General features: G+C 43.5%; 2 protein-coding genes across 2 annotated transcripts in view; one reads left to right on the forward strand and one right to left on the reverse strand.

Annotated features, from left to right (window-relative positions):
* Window positions 1-6,578: 6,578 nt before the first annotated feature.
* Window positions 6,579-12,986, reverse strand: LOC132390933 (mucin-21). Its single transcript, XM_059963469.1, has 3 exons — window positions 12,965-12,986; window positions 12,058-12,917; window positions 6,579-10,437 (listed from the first exon to the last, which is right to left on the reverse strand). The coding sequence occupies exons 1-3, from the start codon at window positions 12,984-12,986 to the stop codon at window positions 10,393-10,395; spliced, it is 927 nt and encodes a 308-aa protein (XP_059819452.1). The 3' UTR covers window positions 6,579-10,392.
* A 66-nt stretch (window positions 12,987-13,052) lies between these two features.
* The window catches only part of tmem184c (transmembrane protein 184C), a 34,198-nt gene continuing 22,317 nt past the window's right edge, over window positions 13,053-24,933 (forward strand). The window contains exons 1-5 of the mRNA XM_059965012.1: window positions 13,053-14,239; window positions 15,204-15,334; window positions 15,430-15,466; window positions 20,782-20,987; window positions 21,619-21,693. Coding sequence (XP_059820995.1) covers window positions 14,123-14,239; window positions 15,204-15,334; window positions 15,430-15,466; window positions 20,782-20,987; window positions 21,619-21,693 — 566 coding nt within the window. The 5' untranslated portion in view covers window positions 13,053-14,122. The remainder of the gene's footprint in view (window positions 14,240-15,203; window positions 15,335-15,429; window positions 15,467-20,781; window positions 20,988-21,618; window positions 21,694-24,933) is intronic.

Raw genomic sequence — 24,933 nt, forward strand, 5'->3', positions numbered from 1 at the left:
CAGTATCTGACATCACCATTTCCTTTGTCTTTTGAAAAGCAACCTCACACTGCTTTATAGAACCATAGAACATTACAGCACAGTGCAGGCCCTTCAGCCGTCCATGTTGTGCAAACCCATATAATCCTAAAAAAAATCCATTACTAACTATCCATTGCTGTTTCTTCCCAATTGGTCGTAATAAGTTAAAGGGGAGGGGCATATTAGCTAGACTGGAGAAACCTGGTATAGTAAGTGACTTATCTTACAAAGGACTGCAATGGTGACACGTGCTTTGGCCTTGGGGAATCCTCCATTGCTTGAATTTTCTCAGCACGTGTGTGATTATTTTGCGTAAATGACATGACCGTGGTAAATGATGCTTGCTTTAAAGAATTCACATGTGTTGCATTGTGCTCTGAGTCCATAACCTTCTAAACTTTTTAAACTATGTTGAGATTTTGGAGATGTTCCTTGTCATCCTCACAGATAACAATGATGTCATCAGGTAACATTGAGAGCAGAGGCAGCCTTGCAGTACCTGGTCCATACTTTTTGCCAGAGCGTAAGTACAGATACTACTCCAAAAATAAGCTTATTTACAGCAATTAAGTCCTTTGTAAGTGGTTACGGTGAGAAAAACTAAACTATAATAGGCTTATTTCGGAGTAGCATCTTCATCTGTCTCGATCCGTTGGAGGGCCTCAGCTGTCCACTTTGCTTAAGTGTTTCCCTCCAGAAAGGTTTGCAAAGATATCCTCTATTCGGGACAAAGGGTATGGATGCACTTTCAGTACTGGGTCAATGGTGACCTGAATCCTAAGATCAGCACATATCCTGTCAGACCAATGCTTCTTGGCTACTAGGACCAGTGGTGTTGAAAATAATTCCTTCAGTCTACATATGATCCAGCTCAATATCAGGATGGCATGAACTGGAGGGGCTTTGTAAAACTTGAGTGTGGCATTTTAATTTAACACTATTTTACCCTTGATATGTTTGAGTTCTCCAACGTCATCACTTTCAGTTGACTCTCTTTCAGGGGATGTGACATGCAACTGATGGATGAATCTCCAATCAGGTTGAAGTTGTCTCAGCCACTCATGCCCCCACAGTGATGGCCTTCTTGTTTTTACCACATGCAAGCCCAATGTGGCTTGTTGGTTGTCGTATTTCACTGTTACAAATATCATTCCCACAGGAATTATCTTTTCTCCAGTATAATTTCTTTGCTGGATATCTGCAGGCTCCAGTTCAGTATTTTGAAGTGCCATTCAAACTCATTTTGTGGAACAACTGAAACAGCTGAACCAGTGTCCAATTCCATCTTAATTAATTTGCCGTTCACTTCTGGTGTAAGCCATTCTGCTTGTCTATTGTTAATTTTTACATTGTAAATCTCAAAGCTACTCAGACCTGTGTCACTCTCATCATTATCAGAATTTTTTATCAACAGCATGCAAATTAGTGCTCCTTTTGAAACAGCAAATTGACCATTTATCATTTTTTTCTTTTTTTTTTCCTGTGCAGTCCATTTATTTTTGTCTGCTCTATATGCTCTTTGTTTGTTTCCTATTTTGTGGCATTTTCTGCAAGTTTCACCTTTAACCCTGATTAGTTTGGTGTATGTGAGCCCGCTACAATAGTTAAACTAAGTTTTTCAGCCAGGCTGGTTTCTGTTTAGACATTGTAACTTTGTTCCTGCTCACAACTCAATTGTGTCTCTGGCTACTGTTTTCAATAATGCAGCACTTCGAACTGCTCTTTTAAATGTGCGTTGTGCCTCAGTTAGCACCCATTTCTTAATGCTTTCTTGTAAGATTCCACAAAGTAAATTACCTCTCAGTGCATCATTAAGTCTAGCACCAAAGTGACAATGCTCACAATCTCTTCAATTCAGCCACAAAAGCTGTAATTGACTAACCTTCCTTTTGATTCTGCTTCTTAAGCCGAAAGCGTTCTGCAATCAAAATGGTTTTGGTTCTAAATGTTCCTGGTGTGGCGGTCCGTACACACGGGGCTTGAAACGCCGTTGGAAGCTGCGAGCAGACGCACGACCCACTCGGGGCGGACTTTTCGGGTACGGTCTGATGTCATGTCGGCCCTGCTGTTTGCAGGAACCCATGGGAAGGGGGTTTTAAGCGCACGGGTTTGAATCAGTAAAACCAGTCCGAGTTCAGCTCTCTCTGCCTCCGTGTGTTCCTTTTGTAGCGCCTTGCGTGCCACTACATTAGTGACCCCGATGTTCCAGACGGCATCTGGAGCTGGCGACTCAGTGACCAGCCATGAGTTCGAGCAACTCACACAGCGCAGTCTCTCTGAAGCTCCTGACTTTCTGGGCCACTCAGCCCCACGGTTGGTTCAAGCAGGCTGAGGACCAGTTCAATAACAGAAACATTACAGCTGACGCCACGCAGTACTACTACGCAGTCAGAGCGCTCGACCAGGAGACAGCAGGCCGGATCATCAACTGCCTACACCAGCCGCTAACAGAGGACAGGTACACTCAGCTTAAGGCGCTCCTGATTCCGTACCTTTGGACTCTCCCGCCACGAGCAGGCCGCGCGACTCCTACACATGGACGGCCTGGGCGACCGCATGCCATCCGAGCTCATGAATGATATGCTGGCACTCATGGACGGCCATAAGCCGTGCCTTCTATTCAAACAGTTGTTCCTTGAGCAAATGCCAGAGGACATTCACCTCCTCCTCACGGGTGAGGATTTCAGCGACGTGCGCGGGGTCGTGGCTAAAGCAGACGTCCCTTGGCAGAGCAAGCAATGTGGAGCAGCCTCCATGGGCCTAGCCACAGTTGCGCGCCCCAAAGCACCGGCCCCGCAACCGAAGCCGCCGAGATCCACGGGGGGAAAGGTCAACAGCTCAGAACAATGGTGTTTCTATCACCAAAGGTGGGGTTCAGGCGTGTACCGCTGCCATCCACCATGTGCTTTTCCAGAAAACACCGGGGCCAGCCGTCGCTAACGGCTACGACGGCTGGCCACTGAGACTGCCTCCTGTACCTCTGGGACCGGCACTCCGGGCGGTGCTTCCTGGTAGACACCGGGGCCAAAATCAGTGTGCTTCCCCCCTCAAATATGGACACTTCGTAACGCGGTCCCAGGCCCTGAACTCACCACCGCAAATGGTACCAGTATTCACTCTGCATTTCGGGTCCAGCCGTTTCACTTGTTTCACGTTGGTGGTGGTGTCACAGCCGCTACTAGGGGAAGACTTCCTCCACACCAGCTGCCTCCTGGTCAACTTGAAAGGCCGGCGTTTGGTCCATACCGAGACGTTCCAGACTTTCCAACTCAGAGAAGCCAAGCTACCGGCCCTCCAACTGGATTCCGTGACCCTCTCGAGTAATGAATTCGCCAGGGTGTTGGCGGAATTCCCCTCCATAGTCACCCTGCAGTTCTCCACGGCCGACCCCAAGCACGGCGTGCGGCACCACATCCCCACACAAGGACTGCTGCTGCACGCCCGAGCTCGCAGGCTCCCACCCGACAAGCTCCACCTCGCCAAGGAGGAGTTCCGTAAGATGGAAGAACTGGGGATCGTACGCCGCTCAGACAGCCCGTGGGCAACCCCACTGCACATGGTGCCCGAGTCCGCAGGAGGATGGAGGCCCTGCGGAGACTACAGAAGGCTCAACGATGCCACAACCGCCGACAGATACCCGATACCCCACATCCAGGATTTCACAGCAAACCTGCACGGAGCGACCATCTTCTCGAAAATCGACCTGGTCAGGAGATACCATCAGATCCCAGTGCACCCCGACGACGTGCCCAAGACAGCCCTCATCACCCCGTTCGGCTTGTTCGAATTCCTGAGGATGCCTTTTGGTCTCAAGAATGCAGCCCAAACTTTCCAGAGGCTCATGTACATGGTGGGATGTGGCCTGGATTTCAGTTTCATCTACTTGTACGATATCCTGGTGGCCAGCAGTTCGCACCAAGAGCACGCGGCACATTTGCGCCAGCTCTGCCAACACTTGAGCGACCACAGACTGGAAATCAATCCGGCAAAGTGTCAGTTCGGGCTGACGGAGATTGACTTCTTGGGCCACAGAGTCAACCGGCACGGCGCAGTTCCCCTACTGGACAAGGTCCGCCAGTTCCCCAAGCCCAACACGGTCAAGGGCCTGCAGGAATTCTTGGGGATGGTCAACTTTTATCATCGGTTCGTGCCATCGGCGGCCCGCATCATGAGACCCTTGTTCCGCCTGATGGCCGGCAAGGCCAAAGAAGTGGCATGAGACGCGGAGTCCATGGAGGCGTTCAAGTGGACCAAGGAGGCGGTGGTGAAGGCGGCCCTCCTAGTGCACCCAAGAGTCGATGTACCCACGGCTTCCAACACGGCAGTTGGCGGAGTCCTGGAGCAGCTTGTTGAAGACCAGTGGCGGCCACTCGCTTTCTTCAGCCGGCACCTACAGCCACCAGAGGTGAAGTACAGTGCCTTCGACATAGAGTTGCAGCAGATCGACTCCTGTGTGACATGTCTACTGGCAAAACCCGACCCGTTGTTCCAGCGGTGTGGAGGTGCTGGGTGTTTGACATGCTGCACGACCTGGCCCATCCATTCATCCGGGCACCCATCAGGCTGGCAGTGGACAGATTCGTCTGGCACAGTTTGTGCAAACAGGTCGGACACTGGGCCAGGACCTGCATACACTGCCAGACCGCCAAAGTCCAGTGGCACATGAAGGCTCCCCTCCAGCAGTTCCAGCCGCCACGAAGGAGGTTCCAACACATCCACGTGGACATCGTCGGCCCCCTGCCAGTCTCCCGGGGCACCAGGTATATCTTTACCATGGTAGACAGGTTCACCAGGTGGCCGGAAGCCACACCGCTCGCAGACACGTCCACTGAGTCCTGCACCAGGACGCTCATTGTAAACTGGATCGCCAGGTTCGGCCTCCCAACGGACATCACCTCCGACAGAGGGGCATAGTTCACGTCTGGTTTGTGGACAGCACTGGCACAGCTCCTGGGGACCCAGCTGCATCACGTCACAGCGTACCATCCCCAATCCAACGGTTTGGCAGAGCGATTCCGCCGGCATCTCAAGTCGGCCCTGATGGCGCGCCTCAGGGGCCCCAACTGGACAGACAAGCTTCCCTGGGTCCTACTGGGCATCCACACAGCCCCCAAGGAGGACCTGGACACCTCCTCGGCAGAATTGGTCTACGGCGCCCCCCCGATGGTCCCGGACGAGTTCATACCTGAGGCCCGAGGTTCGGAAGAAACTCCAGCAGCGATGCTAACGAGGCTGTGGGACAAGATTGGGACCCTGGCACCGGTCCCGACTTCCAGGCATGGACTCACACGATCCTTCACCCCTAAAGACCTCCGAGACTGTGAGTATGTTTTTATTCGCAGGGGCATGCACAGAGCACCTCTACAGTGGCCATATGAGGGATCTGTCAAAGTGATCTGGCACAATGGAACCACATGTGTCATGGAGGTGGGTGGCCAGGAAGAGACTTTTACAGTGGACCCCCTCAAACCGGCACACTTGGACATTGAGCAGCCGGTGACAGTTCCCGCACCGCGCCGGCAGGGCCAGCACCCTGGCAAGCCAGACTGGGGGCTCCACTCCCCCGATGGACATTTCCTGGGGGGGGTGGTGTGGCGGTCCACACACACAGGGCTCGAAATGCCATCGGAAGCTACAAGCAGAAGGGCGGACCTTCCGAGGATGGTCTGATGTCACGTCCACCCCGCTGTTCGTAGGGACCCATGGGAAGGGGGTTTTAAGCGCATGGGTTTGAATCAGTAAACCCAGTCTGAGTTCAGCTCTCTCTGCCTCTGTGTGTTCCTTCCGTAGCACCTTGCGCGCCACTACACTGTATTACTTTCTAGATATCAGCAAAACTCATTTCAGCTAGTTTGGTTGGAGCAGTTAAACTTCTAAGCAAAGTGCATGCTCTTCCACCTACTGAACTCAGGAACACTTCGGCTCATTTTCATTGGCTATTTCAGTTGCTACAAAATACTGCTCAATTTAATCAGTATACGTCACACAGTTATCTTTTGTGCAATTGAATGCATCCATCTTTCCAATGTAGCCAGCTTTTTTTTATTTATAATTACTATCACCCAGTATTCACTGTTTATGAACATGTGAATTCCATCTGTTTTCTGCCTTTCTTTTAACTTGACCGTCTTTCTCCTCTTCCAAAGAGACACATGCTGTGCTTTTTTTAAAAAAGACTTGAACATTTTTCTCTCCCCTTTCAAAGAAAAAAACATACTGTACTTCAATGGGTAGGTAGTCATCTCGGGTTCATTTTAAAATGTCATCATCACCACTGTTATGTTTTGTAATTCCATAAACTAATCGAAAGTAAAGCCCAGGAGCCCAGGGATAAACAAGTCTACTTCGTTTTACTTTAGTGAGGAGCTCACTTGTGACGTGGTTGCATGGTGATGTGTGCCATTCATATACTTTTACATATAGTATGAATAATGTAAACAAATAAAGAAATTTTAATCAAACAAAATATTTACAATATTACACAAATATTACAAAAACTTTAAATAAACAACAGGGATGTGTCTCAACCTTGCTAGCAGACACTTGACAATCAGCATCGAAAACATCTGGCTTCTGAAGAATGATCTCAATAGTTGTTTTATCTCACAAAAGTGCGTGCTTTGTTGACATTGCCAACTTAAAACCACAGCTCTGCTTCTGGGAATATCACATTTTCATTCCCTGCCATGCAATTTCATCACAGTCCTTGGCTGTATATTGATTAATATTTTCTTGGTATCTTTAAAATCAATCTTTTCTGCTATTGGACCAACTTTCTAAATTATCTCTTCCAAGAAGCCCTTCTATCTATCTACCCACTCAGCTTGCCTTTAAGCTTAAACTTCAGATACATAGTTTTAAACTCTGAAGGATAGGCCTTGGTGCATCATCAGGGGTATTATCATCACTACATCTTTCCACAGAGACAGACACAGTCTACCTTTGCTTTACTCACGCCACAAATTATATTTGGCATTTCAGGTAATATATTGATATCATCAATTTTCATTTGCATTACTTTGTTGGACCCACAGCCAGTGATTTTGATTAGGCATGACAGTAAGCTTTAGACTTCTTGTCAGTCCCCCAAACCCAGCAGATGAGTGATGTATTTAGGTGAAGTTGATCATTTAAATGCCAGTTGCAATGCTTCTTTCAAACGTATACTCTTCAATCCAAATAACTCAGTCTAATCTCTGTCCATGAGCATTCCTAATCCATGATTGATTATAATAGATAACTGGACTAATCTATGACTTCTAATAATTCAACTATTCCATGACATCTGTTTCCTCCTGCACAGACACCATTTTGTTCACTTCAATAGAAACTGTGGTGATATTTCCAATATTTCAAAGGGACAAAGAAAACATGGGTCTGTTATGTAAAACTTTATTAGGGTATATTTTTCCAGGCACTGAATGGAGAACAGGAGAAAGTCCAGAATTAAGGGTTCTATGGTGAGACCCAGGTCCTAAGATGCAGCAATGCTGAATTGCTATGCGAGTTTATAGACAGTGGTGGATGTTTGAAAGGGGGTGTGTTGTACGATGTTATGCTGCAGGGATTTAGGGCAACAATGAAGGTCCTCCATTTCTGATACTGTTCAGGTCCTCCTTCATCATGACAGAAGCTTCCTCTCAGTTTTCACTACTGTCAATCATGTAAGTCCCAGGTGGAGAATCAGGAATATCATCGCATTCAGATGTAGAAGGATTCTTCATTGCTGGTTAGTAACAATTTTGTTTTATCAGTCGGGGTTGTTAGCCATGAGGTGAATCCCCAAACCTGCAGGATTTGTGGAACACTCTTAGTCTGTCCTCTACACTTTGACCTGTTTAGTATGGATGACCCTGCCAAGAGTAGGGTCATCCATAGGTGGTGGGGTGGAGATACGTCTCTACCAAAGGAGGTGTAAATCATTCAATCCCTCTGCTAGCCTGTAGATCACTCTTGGGCAAGTTGTAACACTTGCTTAGCCCCTGATCAGGGTCATGTGAAGTCATGGGAGTAGGTGGTGGATAATCATATGAGCAGTTGGTGATTATCACAAATCCTGGTTATGCAACTACTGATGACAGGTAGACACTTCCTGAACAGTACTGATGATGGCTGGGGTCACCTGTCTTATAAGGACACTGCCCACTTCTGTAGAAAAACTTGCTAAGAGCAGTCATGGTCATAGACCATGATTGCCCACGTCATACGACACGACACATAATGTTGATGATTCAACCAAGAGCCAAAGCATAAAGCCCTGACTCCAACCAACATAGCTCTCTGGGTCATTGAGGCACACAAGCCTCAAAACCACAAGGTTGTGGTCCTCTTGGAGGGTTGCATGGTGTACCTATAATGTATTTCCATAAGACTGAAGATCCCAGCACAAATTCACCTCTCAAAAAAATTCCAAACAAAACATTTTCTCAGTTAATAAAGTTGACTTATTTCAGTATATGATCCTGAAATGTTTATGATTCCTATGAATTGCATGTCATACTTGTCTGAGTTTCAATGACCAGTTTCAGGAATCCCAGAATAGTAAAACTGATTGTCAAAAATAGCAGATAAGCTAAATATCATAAATTACATAGTACCAAAAGTAGTAACCATGCAGAAGGTCAGGAAGCATCTGTGGAAGTAGAAACAGAGTTAAAATTCCATTCTAAGAGCCTGAGGAGTAGATGGAGGGGGTGGATAGAATAAATGAAATACCTCTAATACCTTGGTATCAAATGACTTAAAGAGGCAGATTGAATAGGCTATGGGACATGCCCAATAGATTTGCTATACAAGAGGGAAAACCTTAGCCAAATTTATAAATTGCCAGTTCTGATAAGATAAAAAGAAACAGCAAATTGCCTTAAAGTTGAGGCATTCCATAATGTGTCAGTAAAAAGATGAGATATTGTCCCTCAAGTTTGCATTAGACTGTGTTGTAATAATGCAGGAGGTCTTAGAAAATAGCTGAAAGTGGAAGTGGAATGGTGAGTTAAAGTGGCAGGCAACCAGAACTCATAGTTGCTCCTGTGGACTAATTGTAGGTGCTCCACAATGTGACCATCCTCACAGCAACTGACCTCTCCAATGCAGAGGGGATCGTATTGTGAATACTAAAGACTTTACAGTAGAAGAGGTGAATGTTGCTTCTCTTGGGAAGACTTTGTGTCCCCAGATAGAGGGAAGATGTGAAAAGACACCTGTTGCAAATCCCACAGCTTTATGGGAAAGCACCATAAGAAGGGGAGTGGTAGGAGACAATGGAAAAGCAGGCCAGGGAATTGAAAAGGGGGCAATTCCTTTTTAATGCTGAAAGAGAAGTGGGGTGGGATATGTGCCTGGTAGTGGAATTTTGTGGAGCTGGCAAACACTGCTAAGGTTGACTCACTGAACGCAGAGGTTGAGGGGGTAAAAGATGAGGATCCTTGGAACTTCGTTCTTGCTCTCTTCAGGAAACAATGATCAGAAATAGCTGCAATGCAGTCAAGCCCTCAGTCCACCAAGAGTGATATTAAGCCACCATTCAGGAAGAAGGAAGAATTTTAGGAACACCTGTGCAGGAAGTCCCAGCGTCATAGCAAATGTGACTAAGACAAAAGGAACTGGGAGGAGGCAGTAGGGTCCTTATAGGAACAGGGAGGTGGGAAGTAAAGTCAAATAACTAGGAGTTGCTAGCTGAGCCTGCCTCCAGCAGAGGGCCCTCAGCTCTCAGACCCACCTGATGTGAATGGGATAACTGGTTTATATGAATGGTGAAAATGAAAGAGTCAGGACAAATAAATTGGAAACCTCTAAAGTATAAAAGGGAATCCTACGTTTAATATGGACCAGGGAGAAACAATGGAATCAGGGTAGAAAGAAATAATTTCAGTGGGACAAGAGGCTGAAACAAAGGGTGAGTCTGGATAGTCTTGAACGAAAGCTAGAAGTTAACTGTGCAGAGCAGGGGCACTCCAGGGTTGTGAACTATGGATGGAAGATCTCCCTAAAAAATATGGCGGAAGACAATAGCCTTATGTTTGATAGTGGGGTAGTGGTCCAGCCAGCATTAAGTGGATGTGTCTGAGAGCCGATAGAATCCTCTGTAATTTCTTCCTGACCCCTCTATCATGGCATCTTATCTATTTCCGATACCCACTCTCAGCCCTCTCCTCAGGATACTCAATACCTGTCCTTTCATCTCTTCCATTCCCAACTTCTGAGGACTCAGTCTATTTAGGTGAAGCAGTGATCTGTTTCCATATTTTCCAATCCATTCTACTCCATTCAGTGTTCATGATATTGCCTCTTCTACACTGGAGAACCTGAAAACAGGTCAAGCAATCTCTTTGTGCAGCATCTATGCTACAGTAGTGACATTCAGCTGCCACGTCAATTGTCCATGCCACTCCCACTCTGACCTCTGTCGGTAGCTTCCTGCAAAGAGAAACAACACTGAACAACAAGCTTGTGCAGCAACATGTCATCCGTTGTCTGGGCATGTCATAGCATGTAAGACTCCATATACAATTCTCCAATTAAAGGTACTCACTCACTCTTTCTGTCTCTCACAGGACTAACCATTTTCACAAGTCATCTATCTGTGATATTGGTCTGTTTTTCTCTCAGTTGCTCAGCATTTCTCAGAACGCTGCTTTTGCAGATGATACCACAGTGTTAAGGCCAAGACCAACAAGCTCTGGGCCAACTCCTTTCAGAGTGATCAATACGTATTGATCTGATTACATATCTTACTGTACATACATGTATACAAAAGTTACGTATACAATCTTCCCACAATCCTGATTGAGAAGTTGCAGAACCTGGGCCTCAGTCCCTCCCTCTGCTATTGGATCCTCTACTTCCTAACCAGAAGACCACAATCTGTGCAATTGGTGATACCATCTCCTCCTCACTGACGATCAAGCACCTCAGGGATGTGTGCTTAACCCACTGCTCTACTCTCTATATACCCATGACTGTGTGGCTAGGCATAGCTCAAATACCAGTTATAAATTTGCTGACGATACAACCATTGTTGGTAGAATTTCAAGTGGTGACAGACGGCGTTCAGGAATGAGATATGCCAACTAGTGGAATGGTGCTGCAGCAACAACCTGGCACTCAACATCGGTAAGACGAAAGAGCTGATTGAGGACTTCAGGAAGGTTAAGCCGAAGGAACACATACCAATCCTCATAGAGGGATCAGAAGTGGAGAAGAGTGAGCAGCTTCAAGTTCCTAGGTGTCAAGATCCCCGAGGACCTAACCTGGTCCCAACATATCAATGGAGTCATAAAGAAGGAAAGACAGCGGCTATACTTTAATAGGAGTTTGAAGAGATTTGGTATGTCAACAAATACAGTCAAAAACTTCTATAGTTTTACTGTGGAGAGCATTCTGACAGGCTTCATCACTGTCTGGTATGGAGGGGCTACTGCACAGGACCGAAAGAAGCTGCATAAGGTTATAAATCTAGTCAGCTCCATCTTGGGTACTATCCTACAAAATACCCAGGACATCTTTAGGGACATCTCAGAAAGGCAGTGTCCATTATTAAGGACCTCCAGCACCCAGGGCATGCCCTTTTCTCACTGTTACCATCAGGTAGGAGATACAGAAGCCTGAAGGCACACACTCAGTGATTCAGGAACAGTTTCTTCCCCTCTGCCATCTGATTCCTAAATGGACATTGAAATTTTGGACACTACCTCACTTTCTTTTAATATACAGTATTTCTATTTCTTGTACACTTTTTAAAATCTATTCAATACACATAATTGATTTACTTGTATATTTATTATTGGTTTATTTTACTAATTATGCTAGATTATGTATTGCATTGAACTGCTGCTGCTAAGTTAACATATTTCACATCACATGCTGGTGATAATAAACCTGATTCTGTTTCTGACAATCTTAGTATTTCTGTAATATACTCCCACATTTCCCTTCCTTATTGCTTATAGGTTGTAATGGGGATGCAACATATAGATTTTTACTCCCATGGATGTAAGAAATAAAATAAATACGAATAGAAATATTAGCCATGCTTACCATAGACAAAGTGTCACCTAACAAAGATATTCCCCTTCTACTACCTATTCTTCCCCATTCCTTCTCTGCAACTGAAAGCTGACTTATTTTCTCTCTTTCCAGTTTTGATGCAGGAAATCTGATCTGAAATTTTAATCCTCTCTTCCCACAAGAGGTGCGTTGTCCACTGGCAGCACTGGGTGTCTGATTCTGCTCGCTGTTTGATGCCCACTGGCTGGTACTGGGTGTCTGATCCTGCTCGCTGTTTGATGCCCACTGGCTGGTACTGGGTGTCTGATTCTGCTCGCTGTTTGATGCCCACTGGCTGGTACTGGGTGTCTGATCCTGCTCGCTGTTTGATGCCCACTGGCTGGTACTGGGTGTCTGATTCTGCTCGCTGTTTGATGCCCACTGGCTGGTACTGGGTGTCTGATTCTGCTCGCTGTTTGATGCCCACTGGCTGGTACTGGGTGTCTGATCCTGCTCGCTGTTTGATGCCCACTGGCTGGTACTGGGTGTCTGATTCTGCTCGCTGTTTGATGCCCACTGGCTGGTACTGGGTGTCTGATTCTGCTCGCTGTTTGATGCCCACTGGCTGGTACTGGGTGTCTGATTCTGCTCGCTGTTTGATGCCCACTGGCTGGTACTGGGTGTCTGATTCTGCTCGCTGTTTGATGCCCACTGGCTGGTACTGGGTGTCTGATTCTGCTCGCTGTTTGATGCCCACTGGCTGGTACTGGGTGTCTGATTCTGCTCGCTGTTTGATGCCCACTGGCTGGTACTGGGTGTCTGATTCTGCTCGCTGTTTGATGCCCACTGGCTGGTACTGGGTGTCTGATTCTGCTCGCTGTTTGATGCCCACTGGCTGGTACTGTCTGGGCCTTAGAGAATGCAGATCCACTCTAATCACGTGACTGATTATGCCCACCCTCTCTGTTAACGTCACCCATTCCTTTCCTGGCTGCTACATGATTGACAGCAATTCTCGCCATTCAGAGCGTAGTTTGGGTTGTGACGCGACGGGGGTGGTGACGATTCGTGGTGAGGAGCTGCTCGGGAAAGACGTCTATTCACCACCAACTGGGCTGTGTGAGGATGGGATCGGAGTTCAGTCAGAGTGTCCACTAAGCTGGGCAGGACCGTTCTGTTTTACAGAGTGGCTTGGACCTAATGTGTTTCCGGAGACCCGGCACCAGTGGTACCTTCAGCGCCAACACCGTTCCCGGAGCCGGAGCTCACTGTTCGGAAAGTGTCCGGTGGCCAGGGTGTCCCCCGTAGTGAGGAAGTGGTGGTCAGGGTGCCCCCTGCAGTGAGGAAGTGGTGGTCAGGGTGCCCCCTTGCAGTGAGGAAGTGGTGGTCAGGGTGCCCCCTGCAGTGAGGAAGTGGTGGGGAGGGTGCCCCCTTGCAGTGAGGAAGTGGTGGCCAGGGTGCCCCCTGCAGTGAGGAAGTGGTGGGGAGGGTGCCCCCTTGCAGTGAGGAAGTGGTGGCCAGGGTGCCCCCTGCAGTGAGGAAGTGGTGGGGAGGGTGCCCTCTGCATTGAGGAAGTGGTGGCCAGGGTGCCCCCTGCAGTGAGGAAGTGGTGGTCAGGGTGCCCCCTTGCAGTGAGGAAGTGGTGGGGAGGGTGCCCCCTTGCAGAGAGGAAGTGGTGGCCAGGGTGCCCCCTGCAGTGAGGAAGTGGTGGGGAGGGTGGGATTGAGACAGCTGTAGGGGTGAGCAGAGGGTGCAGTACAGGAGGCAGTATACCGAAGAGGGGAACTGGGTGTGTTGCATCCACTGTAGAGAGTACGATGTCCATGATTTCTACAGGGAGGGTGGTCTAGAGGGTGTGGGTGGAGGGAGGTGAAGCCTAGGAACAGGGTGAACTCCACAGCGCGGATACCCAGATATCAAGGCCTACACTGTTGATAGTTTACAGGGGTAAATTTGTTTATCATGGTGAATGTTTTCGGGAAGGACAAGCTGTGCCAACCAAGTTCAATGGATCCATATTGGAAAGTGTAATACACATTCTTCTACATGTGGATTCAGTAAGGTCTGATCAACTGAGGTGTATTGCGTGAGAAAGGTACACCCATATCCTAGAGCCATGGCGTGCACCTGTGGGAATTGGAGACAGTGGATCCGCCCCTTGGTTGTAGTCTTGTACATAGTAGGTGTGGCTGTTGCTATTCCTCTCTGTGTCTGGGAGCTGCGAAAATCTGAGGTATTGTGATGGTCTCATCCAATTTCATTTTAAGCTATTTTTCCTTTAAAACAAATTGCACTTAAATGTAAATGAGCATATTTAGTACAGTTGCATAGCAAGTTGAATGAAGTGGGATAATGGATCTTCAGCACTGCTGATAGTAATCTGGAGGGTGATCAAAATTTGTCAATGCAGTTGGACTTGAGGCTTGAGGTAAGCATACTTTGTGGTCAAGATTTATTCGAAGGAGAAAGGAATATGATATTTTTGATTAAAAAGGCTGAAGAAGATGGGCTGAATTGGGAGATTGTAAAAGGGGGAAGGGAATAATAAGGGGCAGCAGTTTTTGGCTGGAGGGAAACACAAAGAAAAATACACATATTTTGAAGAGGCTCAATTTGCTTTAGCTCCCTACTTTGAAGAATTCCATCAATGAGGCAATGTTGCTTATTCTAGTCTAATGTAGCTCTTTTTTTTTTGTTTTTTTAATGTAGTTCAGTCTAGTTTTTGTACTGTGTCATGTAACAACATGGTCCTGAAAAACGTCTCATTTTTACTATGTACTTTACCAGCAGTTATGGTCGAAATGACAATAAAAGTGACTTGACTTATTGGTAGAGACAAGAAAACTTTTCCAGAAGTTAGTTGCTATTCAAAAGTTGTTCCTGGTTAAGGGGTTATGCGACTGATAAAGACAGACCTAATGAGAATCCTGCTTCCATACTTAAAAAGCCAAATCCATTTTTATGGCCGGTAATGATTTTTAGGTGGATATATTATAAATATGGGCATTAGAATTTATGATAAAATATAGTATCTATGTCAAAAATAATTGTTGCATAATAAGTTATCTCCATTCCGTACATGTCACTCAAAAATAAACTCGCTATCAAATTATTTTTCTCCTGTTCAATTACCAGTTTAAAAAATTGTGTCCATGGTATTTTTATTTTCAGTAATATTTTGCTATTTTTAAATCAAGGTCGGAACTCACAATAAAGCATGGTTCACGGCAGGTATTTTTGTGTTTATGACTATTCCGATATCGCTTTGGGGCATCTTGCAACATTTAGTACATTATACTCAACCAGACTTACAGAAACCAATAATAAGGTACACCATAATTTTTGATTTTGCTACTTTCAAGGTACGTCTGAAGAAATTGCTGAATATTAAAAAGTGTGACATAATTTTCTATCCCTCTGCAGGATCCTGTGGATGGTGCCGATATATAGTTTAGACAGTGTAAGTAATTTTAAAAACACTGAATATTTCTTATTGAGGATTTGCTCGTTCGTGTTTAATATTGACTAATGGAAAGGCATTCAGATTAATACAATTGAAGAAAAGAAATTCAAGATATCTCATTTTAACAGGTTCTTTGATCCTTATAATGAAATCTTTGATTTTCACCCAAAATCTTCAGTTTTTACAGTCTGAGCACATAATTTTTAAATTTGTCAAATTGCCTCACATTTGATAAAGCTGGGTTTGAAGTGAAGTCATATTATGGCAAGCAAGCATACATTTTTGCAGTTTTTATGCAAGTGAGTTTATTTTAAGAAAATTAGCTCATCCAGCCATAGAGCTGGTTGATGGTGAGTTGCACTGTGTGTCTGAGCTAAGAACAAACATTAATTCATCCAGCTATTGACCCAGTTGATGGTGAGTTGCACCATGTGCTAAGAACAAATAGACTTTGTTAGTTATACAAAAAAATTTACTCAGAACACAGTCAACTTTTAAAAAGCAGAAGGAGATAACTGGTATCAGAAATTACGTCAAATCCTCCCAATGGCTGAGAATGGCACTGTCAGTATGAGCAGGCAAAAAAAACTTACTCACTTTGTTTGATCATACCTCCTTCCATAAGAAGCTAATTTTCTCAAAGCCCCTCTTAGCAAATTACAAATCCATTTGTAACTTCTCATGTTACTCATAATCTTAAACATGTGACCTTCTGAATTCATGCCAAAATTTCGCATAACTCCATATTTAGATTGTTAAAATCAGATTTCTGCCATATCCTAATTCTCTGGGCAGCCATTAATGTAGTTAATCACGTCATTATCTAGTGCCTCACATCTGTGATAAATAGGATGCTTTAGTTTTGTGCCACTTTTCCCTCTTAAATACAGTTCACTGTCTTAACATCAAGTTACAGAGTATTCCATTATTTTCTGTTTTCATGTCAGATTGTTTGCCTGAGCCTAGTTATGGAATTTTCTCCAGCAAAAGCAAAGTTATTGTCTATATACACTTGCAATTTGTGACTCAGTCTGTCCTTAGTGAATGCTTCTGGATGAATTAAACTATTCACAATATCTAAATCTTGTTTAATTCTGAGCTAATCTTCTACTATCACACAAGATACAACACTCAACCTTCCTTTGGTCCTCCTGCTTCAGAACCTCTCTTCCATACCACCCTCACTTCTGAATTTGACTCTGCCAATTCTCATGTGACCTATTCCTCTACTTTTCTCCAGCTCAACTTTGTTCTCTCCAGCTGTTGTGCATGGCCATTCCCTAGAGCTGTAATTTTTTACAGTGGGCTGGTGATGCGAGAAGGGCCGTAACCCTCTGCTGGATCATAGAACGTTTTAAAATGGGTCAAAATCAATTATAAAATGCATAGAAGAGACTTATTGCTGTTCTAATAAGAAATAGTTACTGTTTATACAGATTGAAAGTTCGAAGTAAATTTATTATCAAAGCACGTATATCACTATATACAACCCTGTGATTGATTTTCTTGTAGGCATACTCAGTAAATCTATACAGACAGACAGACAGACATACTTTATTGATCCCGAGGGAAATTGGGTTTCGTTACAGCCGCACCAACCAAGAATAGTGAAAAAATATAGCAATATAAAACCATAAATAATTAAATAATGAGTTAATCATGCCAAGTGGAAATAAGTCCAGCACCAGCCTATTCGCACAGGGTGTCTGACACTCCGAGGGAGGAGTTGTAAAGTTTGATGACCATAGGTAGGAATGACTTCCTATGACGCTCAGTGTTACATCTCGGTGGAATGAGTCTCTGGCTGAACGTACTCCTGTGCCTAATCAGTACATTATGGAGTGGATGGGAGTCATTGTCCAAGATGGCATGCAACTTGGACAGCATCCTCTTTTCAGACACCACCGTCAGAGAGTCCAGTTCCACCCCCACAACATCACTGGCCTTACGAATGAGTTTGTTGATTCTGTTGGTGTCTGCTGCCCCAGCACACAACAGCAAACATGATAGCGCTGGCCACCACAGCCTCATAGAACATCCTCAGCATCGTCTGGCAGATGTTAAAGGGCCTCAGCCTCCTCAAGAAATAGAGACGGCTCTGACCCTTCTTGTAGACAGCCTCAGTGTTCTTTGATCAGCCCAGTTTAGAATAATAACCATAACAGAATCAAAGCCAGAACGTCCAGGTGGGGTGTTCAACCAGAGTGCAGAAGGCAGCAAACTAAGCAAATACAAGAAGAAGAAACAACAACAATAATAAATAAATATTGAGAACATGAAATGAAGATAACTTGAAAGTGGGTCAGTTGGCTGTAGGAACATTTCAATAACGGGGACAAGTGTAATTATCCCTTTGGTTCAAGTGCCTGATGGTTGAAGGGTAGTAATTGTTCCTGAACCTGGTGGTGTTGAGTCCTGAGGCTGTTGTACCACCTTCCTTGTTAATTTAAAAAAAATTCCAATGGAACTATTTTCAAGGTTTGTTCTTGTATGAGTGGTTTTATTGCTGTAATCATTAGATTTGTAGTAAACTAGTTGTTGAGTCACATGGGTGAAGTACTTGATTAAAGTGGATTGTCTTTAAAAAAAAACCTTGAAAACCAGTGTCCTAGAACATGCTGTTTGTTATGGTGTCTTTACTCATTTAAACCCCAAAGATGGAATGTACTTTCTATACATTTAACACTTATATGCTCTCTACTTTTTGATTGCCACTAATATGAATTAACTGGAACAAGGTTTGATCGGCATTTCAAATATATTTTTTGGTATTGATTTGTATTTCATTCCAGTTATTGATTTCCCCCAGGAAAGGGAAAGAACTTTTAGCATTAGACCTGATAGAGCCCATTCAATTTTGTGGTTTCAGTAAAAGTATTGTTATTCTTAATTCAACTTGTACAAGCTTTCTTCATAACTCTTTGGTTCTAGGAAGCAAGCTATTGAACTTTCTTTAAACTACCTCCAATTCTTACGAGGAGTCCAAAACCATACCAGTACTCCAAATGTGGTATCACCATTGCTGCATGTAGCCATAGCACAGTTTTATTCACACACCACCTCCTTTGTAATTCCATTTGCTTTCTTAATACTGTGTACATGGCACTCAGATGTCTCCATCTGTATAGTTATGTGAATTAGACTTATTGCTAGGAAGTTCCCCACATTTTTCTCCATCTACCAAATTTTTGCCACTCACTTTTCATAGTTTATATCTTTTGAAGATTCTGTCATCACAATTTGCTTTCCCACTTTTGTTTTGGCAGCAAATTTAGCTGCAGTGCTGTCCCTTTTAAGTCACTAAAATTATTATAGATAGCTAAAGTCCTAATATTCCTGTGGCACCCCACTCGTTAAGCCATTCACCCATTTATCCCACATCTCTTATGTTAGCTAACAAATTCTTGATGTTAATGTATTGTTCCCAATACCACGATTTTTGGTGCAGTGACCTTTCAGGAGATACTTATTGAATGCCTATTGGAAGTTTATCTACTGGTTCTTCCTTGTCACTCTAACTGCGACATCCTGAAAGAACTCTAATAAATTGCCCTTTCACGAAACCATTTGACACTGTTGATTGAAAGTGTATTTTGAATTTCTAATATAATATTACCTAAATGGATTCCAGCATTTTCCTCAATGACATCTTCTGCTAACTAATCTATAAATGTGCTTTCCGTCTTCTTCCTTTCTTGAACATGGATGCTAATTCAACAGCTTTCCAATGCTCTGGGATACACTTTGGAAGATTATGACCAATGCATTCCGTAGCTCTGAGGCTATAACATTTAAGGCCCTTGGTTGATAGCCATCAGCTTTAGGCAAATAATCTTAGATCAAATGCCACTACTTTCCTTGGTGATTTACTTAAGCCCTGTGACTTTTTTACTTTGAAGTTCTATTTCCTATAAGGTACCTTAAGCTATTTTTGAAGACAAATTTAAAAAATTGAAACAATTTGGATGAGTGAGTCAAAGAAATGTATTTTAGAGCACATTTGGAGCACAATGGAATTGTTTAAGGTAAATTGCTGTTATGTGGCTCCGTTTTCCTTACAACCCAATACTTGGAAGCCTCAGGTATATGTTTGTAACAGGAGATTAGAATTCAGGAAAGTAGAAGTAAAGCATATTCTGAATACAGTAGATCCCAGTTAATTGGGACACATTGAGACCAGGACAGCGGCTGCCCCGTCTAGCTGGAAATAGAAACATAGAAAATAGGTGCAAGAGTAGGCCATTCAGCCCTTCAAGCCTGCACCACCATTCAGTATGATCATGGCTGATCATCCAACTCAGAACCCTGTACCTGCTTTCTCTCCATACCCCCGATCCCTTTAGCCACAAGGGCCATATCTAACTTGCTCTTAAATATAGCCAATGAACCAGCCTCAACTGTTTCCTGTGGCAGAGAATTCCACAGATTCACCACTCTCTGTGTGAAGAAGTTTTTCCTCATCTCGGTCCTAAAAGGCTTCCCCTTTATCCTTAAACTGTGACCCCTCTTTCTGGACTTCCCCAACATCGGAAACAATCTTCCTGCATCTAGCCTGTCCAATCCCTTTAGTTAATAGTTAATAAGATTTTTTAAAAAGGCAGACTACAGTTTAACTGAGTAACAAATTAGGTATTTAAATGAAATGCAGAACAAGCTAGAACTTACCAATGCTACTACAGTACAGTAAGACTATATTTGTTCCCAATAGTGATCTACAGAGGAATTCATCCCATTTATGCTGCCACATAAGATCTTTTTTTTTCAACTTGTGTCAGATCTTTTTGTGTCATCTTGGCAAGGGTCTGAATTTCCTTAAGTCGAAATAAAAGTACAGAATGATCAAAATCACCATTTTTTAAAAAATTGGTGTCCATCTGCCCAGATGAATAATGTAACCCAAGCATACACAACTGACGCTATTTTAAAAGCTGTTCACTCTAAGCACAGTGTAGTGTCTATCAGCCATAGAAGTGTACATGACTGACACTAGTTAGATACTGTTCAGCAGCAGTCTCCTGTCCCTGTTAAGCAGCATAGTGCTCCAAATAAACGAAGGGAATCCCAGCTACTTTCTCAATTAGATTAGATTTTTGTTCTTTGAGTTGTCCCAAATCAGCAGCTAGCTTGATCATTTGATGGCCCAATTAACCAGAATCCACCATATTTGAAAGGGTCACTATGTTATGTAGATTCTTAAAAATCAAATTTGAAGTACCAATTGTGCAACAGTTTGATATTTAGTCATACCTATGATATGTCTAGTATGGTAAAGTCTAATTATGCTTGTATACAATCATTTTCTTCTTGATCAGTGGATAGCTCTGAAATACCCTCACATCGCTATATATGTTGATACATGTCGGGAATGCTATGAGGCGTATGTCATCTATAATTTTATGATCTTCCTGCTGAACTATTTGACCTATCAATACCCAAACTTAGTGATGCTACTGGAAGTTAAAGATCAACAAAAACATCTACCCCCTCTCTGCTGCTGTCCGTCTTGGCATATGGGAGAGTAAGTAGCAATCCTTCAACTGTTTACACATCTCTTAAATGTAGTCACTAAAATGTCAGTTTTGCTACAGAAGATGAAAATTTTTTTAAAATGCTGGAAATGCAGGTCGTTTTGATTAAAAATTTTAACTAACAATTGAGTACATCCCATGCATAATTTTTTTTAAACTTTAGAATTGTCTATTTAATTTGAGTTGTACCATGTATTGCATGTTAAATGTTTTTCAGTGTTGTAGATTCAGTTCCACAAGATCCTTTTTTTCATAATATCTTATTTTCAGATTATAAAAACTTACACTTGCAGAGAACAGAATATGTCCTCAGTACTGCATGTAGTTTTTTGTATTAAACATGGGTTAGTTGCCAGACTCTTGACTCCCAAGTCTCAAATATTTTGATTTAAAGTTCTACAGTGGAGATTGGAATGCAAAGCTTAGGCTAATAATACCAGGAGACCAGTTCACTGTTGGTATTGCAAACTCTATAGTGACAGCAGTAAGATCAGGGTTGAGCAGTGAAGCAGCAGATCTAATTAAAGGGAGTGCTTTTCTATTACTTGCTACATTCATAGTTTTGTGTTCCTAATGAATACAAGTTCTGACTGACATTTTTGCATGTGCTTTACTTGATAGGGTATTGCTGTTCAGGTGCAAGCTTGGAGTTCTGCAATACACAGTTGTCAGACCTTTTACAACAATAATTGCTTTGTAAGTAATGTTTTGAAGGAATGAATGAAAATATTTACCATTGTTTCTTTTGTTTATGTATGACTCCAAACCCACTTTAATCACCACTTTTTTCCAGTTGAATATGCTAAATTAGTTTTAAGCTCTTTTTTTAAATGTTGCTTATTGTCACAATGTCTGTGAACATCAAACTTGTAATTTGTTTTGCTAGTCTGGCATCAGACAACAACTGTCATGGCCTGAATGGCTGACTAAATGTAGTTAGAGTATGGGGTGGAGCTGATGTTGGTTATACTTACCCTTGCAGTAAATTTGGAGGGCTTTGCAGAGTCATCATCTATTCAGTGTCTTGAATTTCCTGCTGCTGAAGCACGCAGGAGAGAAGGAATCACTGCTTTGTGCTCAACCATGAATTTTATGCCTGTCCAGAGTCTTGGTCTTCAAATACCCTTTTCCTCAATCTAAGATTGTGCTGATATATTAAAAGCAGTGGCATCATCATTTACCTTCACTGAGGGGCAATTCCCAGGACACGAGAAAAGGTTTGCATTTTCCAGGGTTGCACTGCACACCTACAAAAGTTTGGGCACCCTGGTCAAAATTTCTGTTACTGTGAATAGTTAGGTGAGTAGAAGATGAACTGATCTCCAAGAGTCATAAAGTTAAAGATGAAACATTCTTTTCAACATTTTAAGCAAGATTTGTGTATTATTTTTGTTTTTTACAATTTTAGAGTGGGGAAAAAAGGAAAGGAGCACCATGCAAAAGTTTGGGCACCCCAAGAGATTTAAGCTCTCAGATAACTTTTACCAAGGTCTCAGACCTTAATTAGCTTGTTAGGGCTGTGGCTTGTTCACAGTCATCATTAGGAAAGGTCAGGTGATGCAAATTTCAAAACTTTATAAATACCCTGACGACTCAAACCTTGTTCCAACAATCAGCAGCCATGGGCTCCTCTAAGCAGCTGCCTAGCACTCTGAAAATTAAAATAAATGATGCCCACAAAGCAGGAGAAGGCTATAAGAAGATAGCAAAGCTTTTTCAGGTAGCCATTTCCTCAGTTCATAATGTAATTAAGAAATGGCAGTTAACAGAAATGGTAGAGGTCAAGTTGAGGTCTGAAAAACCAGGAAAAATTTTGGAGAGAATTGTTCGTAGGATTGCTAGAAAGGCAAATCAAAACCCCTGTTTGACTGCAAAAGACCTCCAGGAAGACTTAGCAGACTCTGGAGTGGTGGTGCACTGTTCTACTGTGCAGTGACACCTGCACAAATATGACCTTCATGGAAGAGTCATCAGAAGAAAACCTTTCCTGCATCCTCACCACAAAATTCAGCATCAGAAGTTTGCAAAGGAACATCTAAACAAGCCTGATGCATTTTGGAAACAAGTCCTGTGGACTGATGAAGTTAAAATGGAACTTTCTGGCTGCAATGAGCAAAGGTATGTTTGGAGAAAAAAGGGTGCAGAATTTCATGAAAAGAACACCTGTCCAACTGCTAGGCACAGGGGTGGATCGATCATGCTTTGGCTTGTGTTGCAGCCAGTGGCACGGGGAACGTTTCATTAGTAGAGGGAAGAATGAATTCAATTAAATACCAGTAAGTTCTGGAAGCAAACATCACGCCGTCTGTAAAAAAGCTGAAGATGAAAAGAGGGTGACTTCTACAAAAGGATAATGATCCTAAACACACCTCAAAATCCACAATGGACTACCTCAAGAGGCGTAAACTGAAGGTTTTGCCATGGCCCTCACAGTCCCCTGACCTAAACATCATCGAAAATCTGTGGATAGACCAGAAAAGAGCAGTGCATGCAAGACGGCCCAAGAATCTCACAGAACTAGAAGCCTTTTGCAAGGAAGAATGGGCAAAAATCCCCCAAACAAGAATTGAAAGACTCTTAGCTGGCTACGGAAAGCATTTATAAGCTGTGATACTTGCCAAAGGGACTGTTACTAAGTACTGACCATGCAGGGTGCCCAAACTTTTGGTTCGGGCCCTTTACCCTTTTTGTTATTTAGAAATGGTAAAAGATGGAAATAAAAAAGTAATCTTGCTTAAAATATTAAAGAATTTTGTCATCTTTAACTTAATGTCTTTTGGAAATCAGGTCATCTTTTACTCGCTTAGCTATTCACAGGAGCAGAAATTTTGACCAGGGTGCCCAAATTTTTGTATGCCACTTTGTTTTTGGAGGGCAGTGGGGGCAAGTTAGTAGAGGATTGGTTTATTATTGTCATGTGTGCCAAGATTCAGTAAAAACTTGGATCTTGATCTTGTGGATACATGCATTATCTACAGCTAGGCTACTGAGGTTTAATAGACAACAGACAGTAGGTGCAGGAGTAGGCTATTCGGCCCTTCTAGCCAGCACCGCCATTCACTGTGATCATGGGTGATCATACACAATCAGTACCCCATTACTGCCCTCTCCCCATATCCTTTGACCCCCACTATCTATGAGCTCTATCTAAGCTCTCTTGAATGCATCCAGAGACTTGGCCTCCACTGCCTTCTGGGGCAGAGCATTCCACATATCCACCACTCTCTGGGTGAAAAAGTTTTTCCGTATCTCTGTTCTAAATGGCCTGCCCCTTATTCTTAAACTGTGGCCTCTAGTTCTGGACTCACCCATCAGCGGGAACATGCTTCCTGCCTCCAGTGTGTCCAATCCCTTAATAATCTTATATGTTTCATTTAGATCCCCTCTCATCCTTCTAAATTCCAGTGTATATAAGCCCAGTCGCTCCAATCTTTCAACATATGACAGTCCCGCCATTCCGGGAATTAACCTTGTAAACCTACGCTGCACTCCCTCAATAGCAAGAATGTCCTTCCTCAAATTTGGAGACCAAAACTGCACACAATACTCCAGGTGGGGTCTCACCAGGGCCCTGTACAGCTGCAGAAGGACTTCTTTACTCCTATACTCAATTCCTCTTGTTACAAAAGCTAGCATGCCATTAGCTTTCTTCACTGCCTGCTGTACCTGCATGCTTGCTTTCATTGACTGATGTACAAGTACACCTAGATCTCATTGTACTTCCCCTTTTCCTAACTTGACTCCATTTAGATAGTAATCTGCCTTCCTGTTCTTGCCACCAAATTGGATAACCTCACATTTATCCGCATTAAACTGCATCTGCCATACATTTGCCCACTCACCCAACCTGTCCAAGTCACCCTGCATTCTCATAACATTCTCCTGACATTTCACACTGCCACCCAGTTTTGTGTCATCAGCAAATTAGCTAATGTT

The sequence above is a fragment of the Hypanus sabinus genome, chromosome 3, assembly GCF_030144855.1.
Source record: "Hypanus sabinus isolate sHypSab1 chromosome 3, sHypSab1.hap1, whole genome shotgun sequence".
Classification (NCBI taxonomy): domain Eukaryota; kingdom Metazoa; phylum Chordata; class Chondrichthyes; order Myliobatiformes; family Dasyatidae; genus Hypanus; species Hypanus sabinus.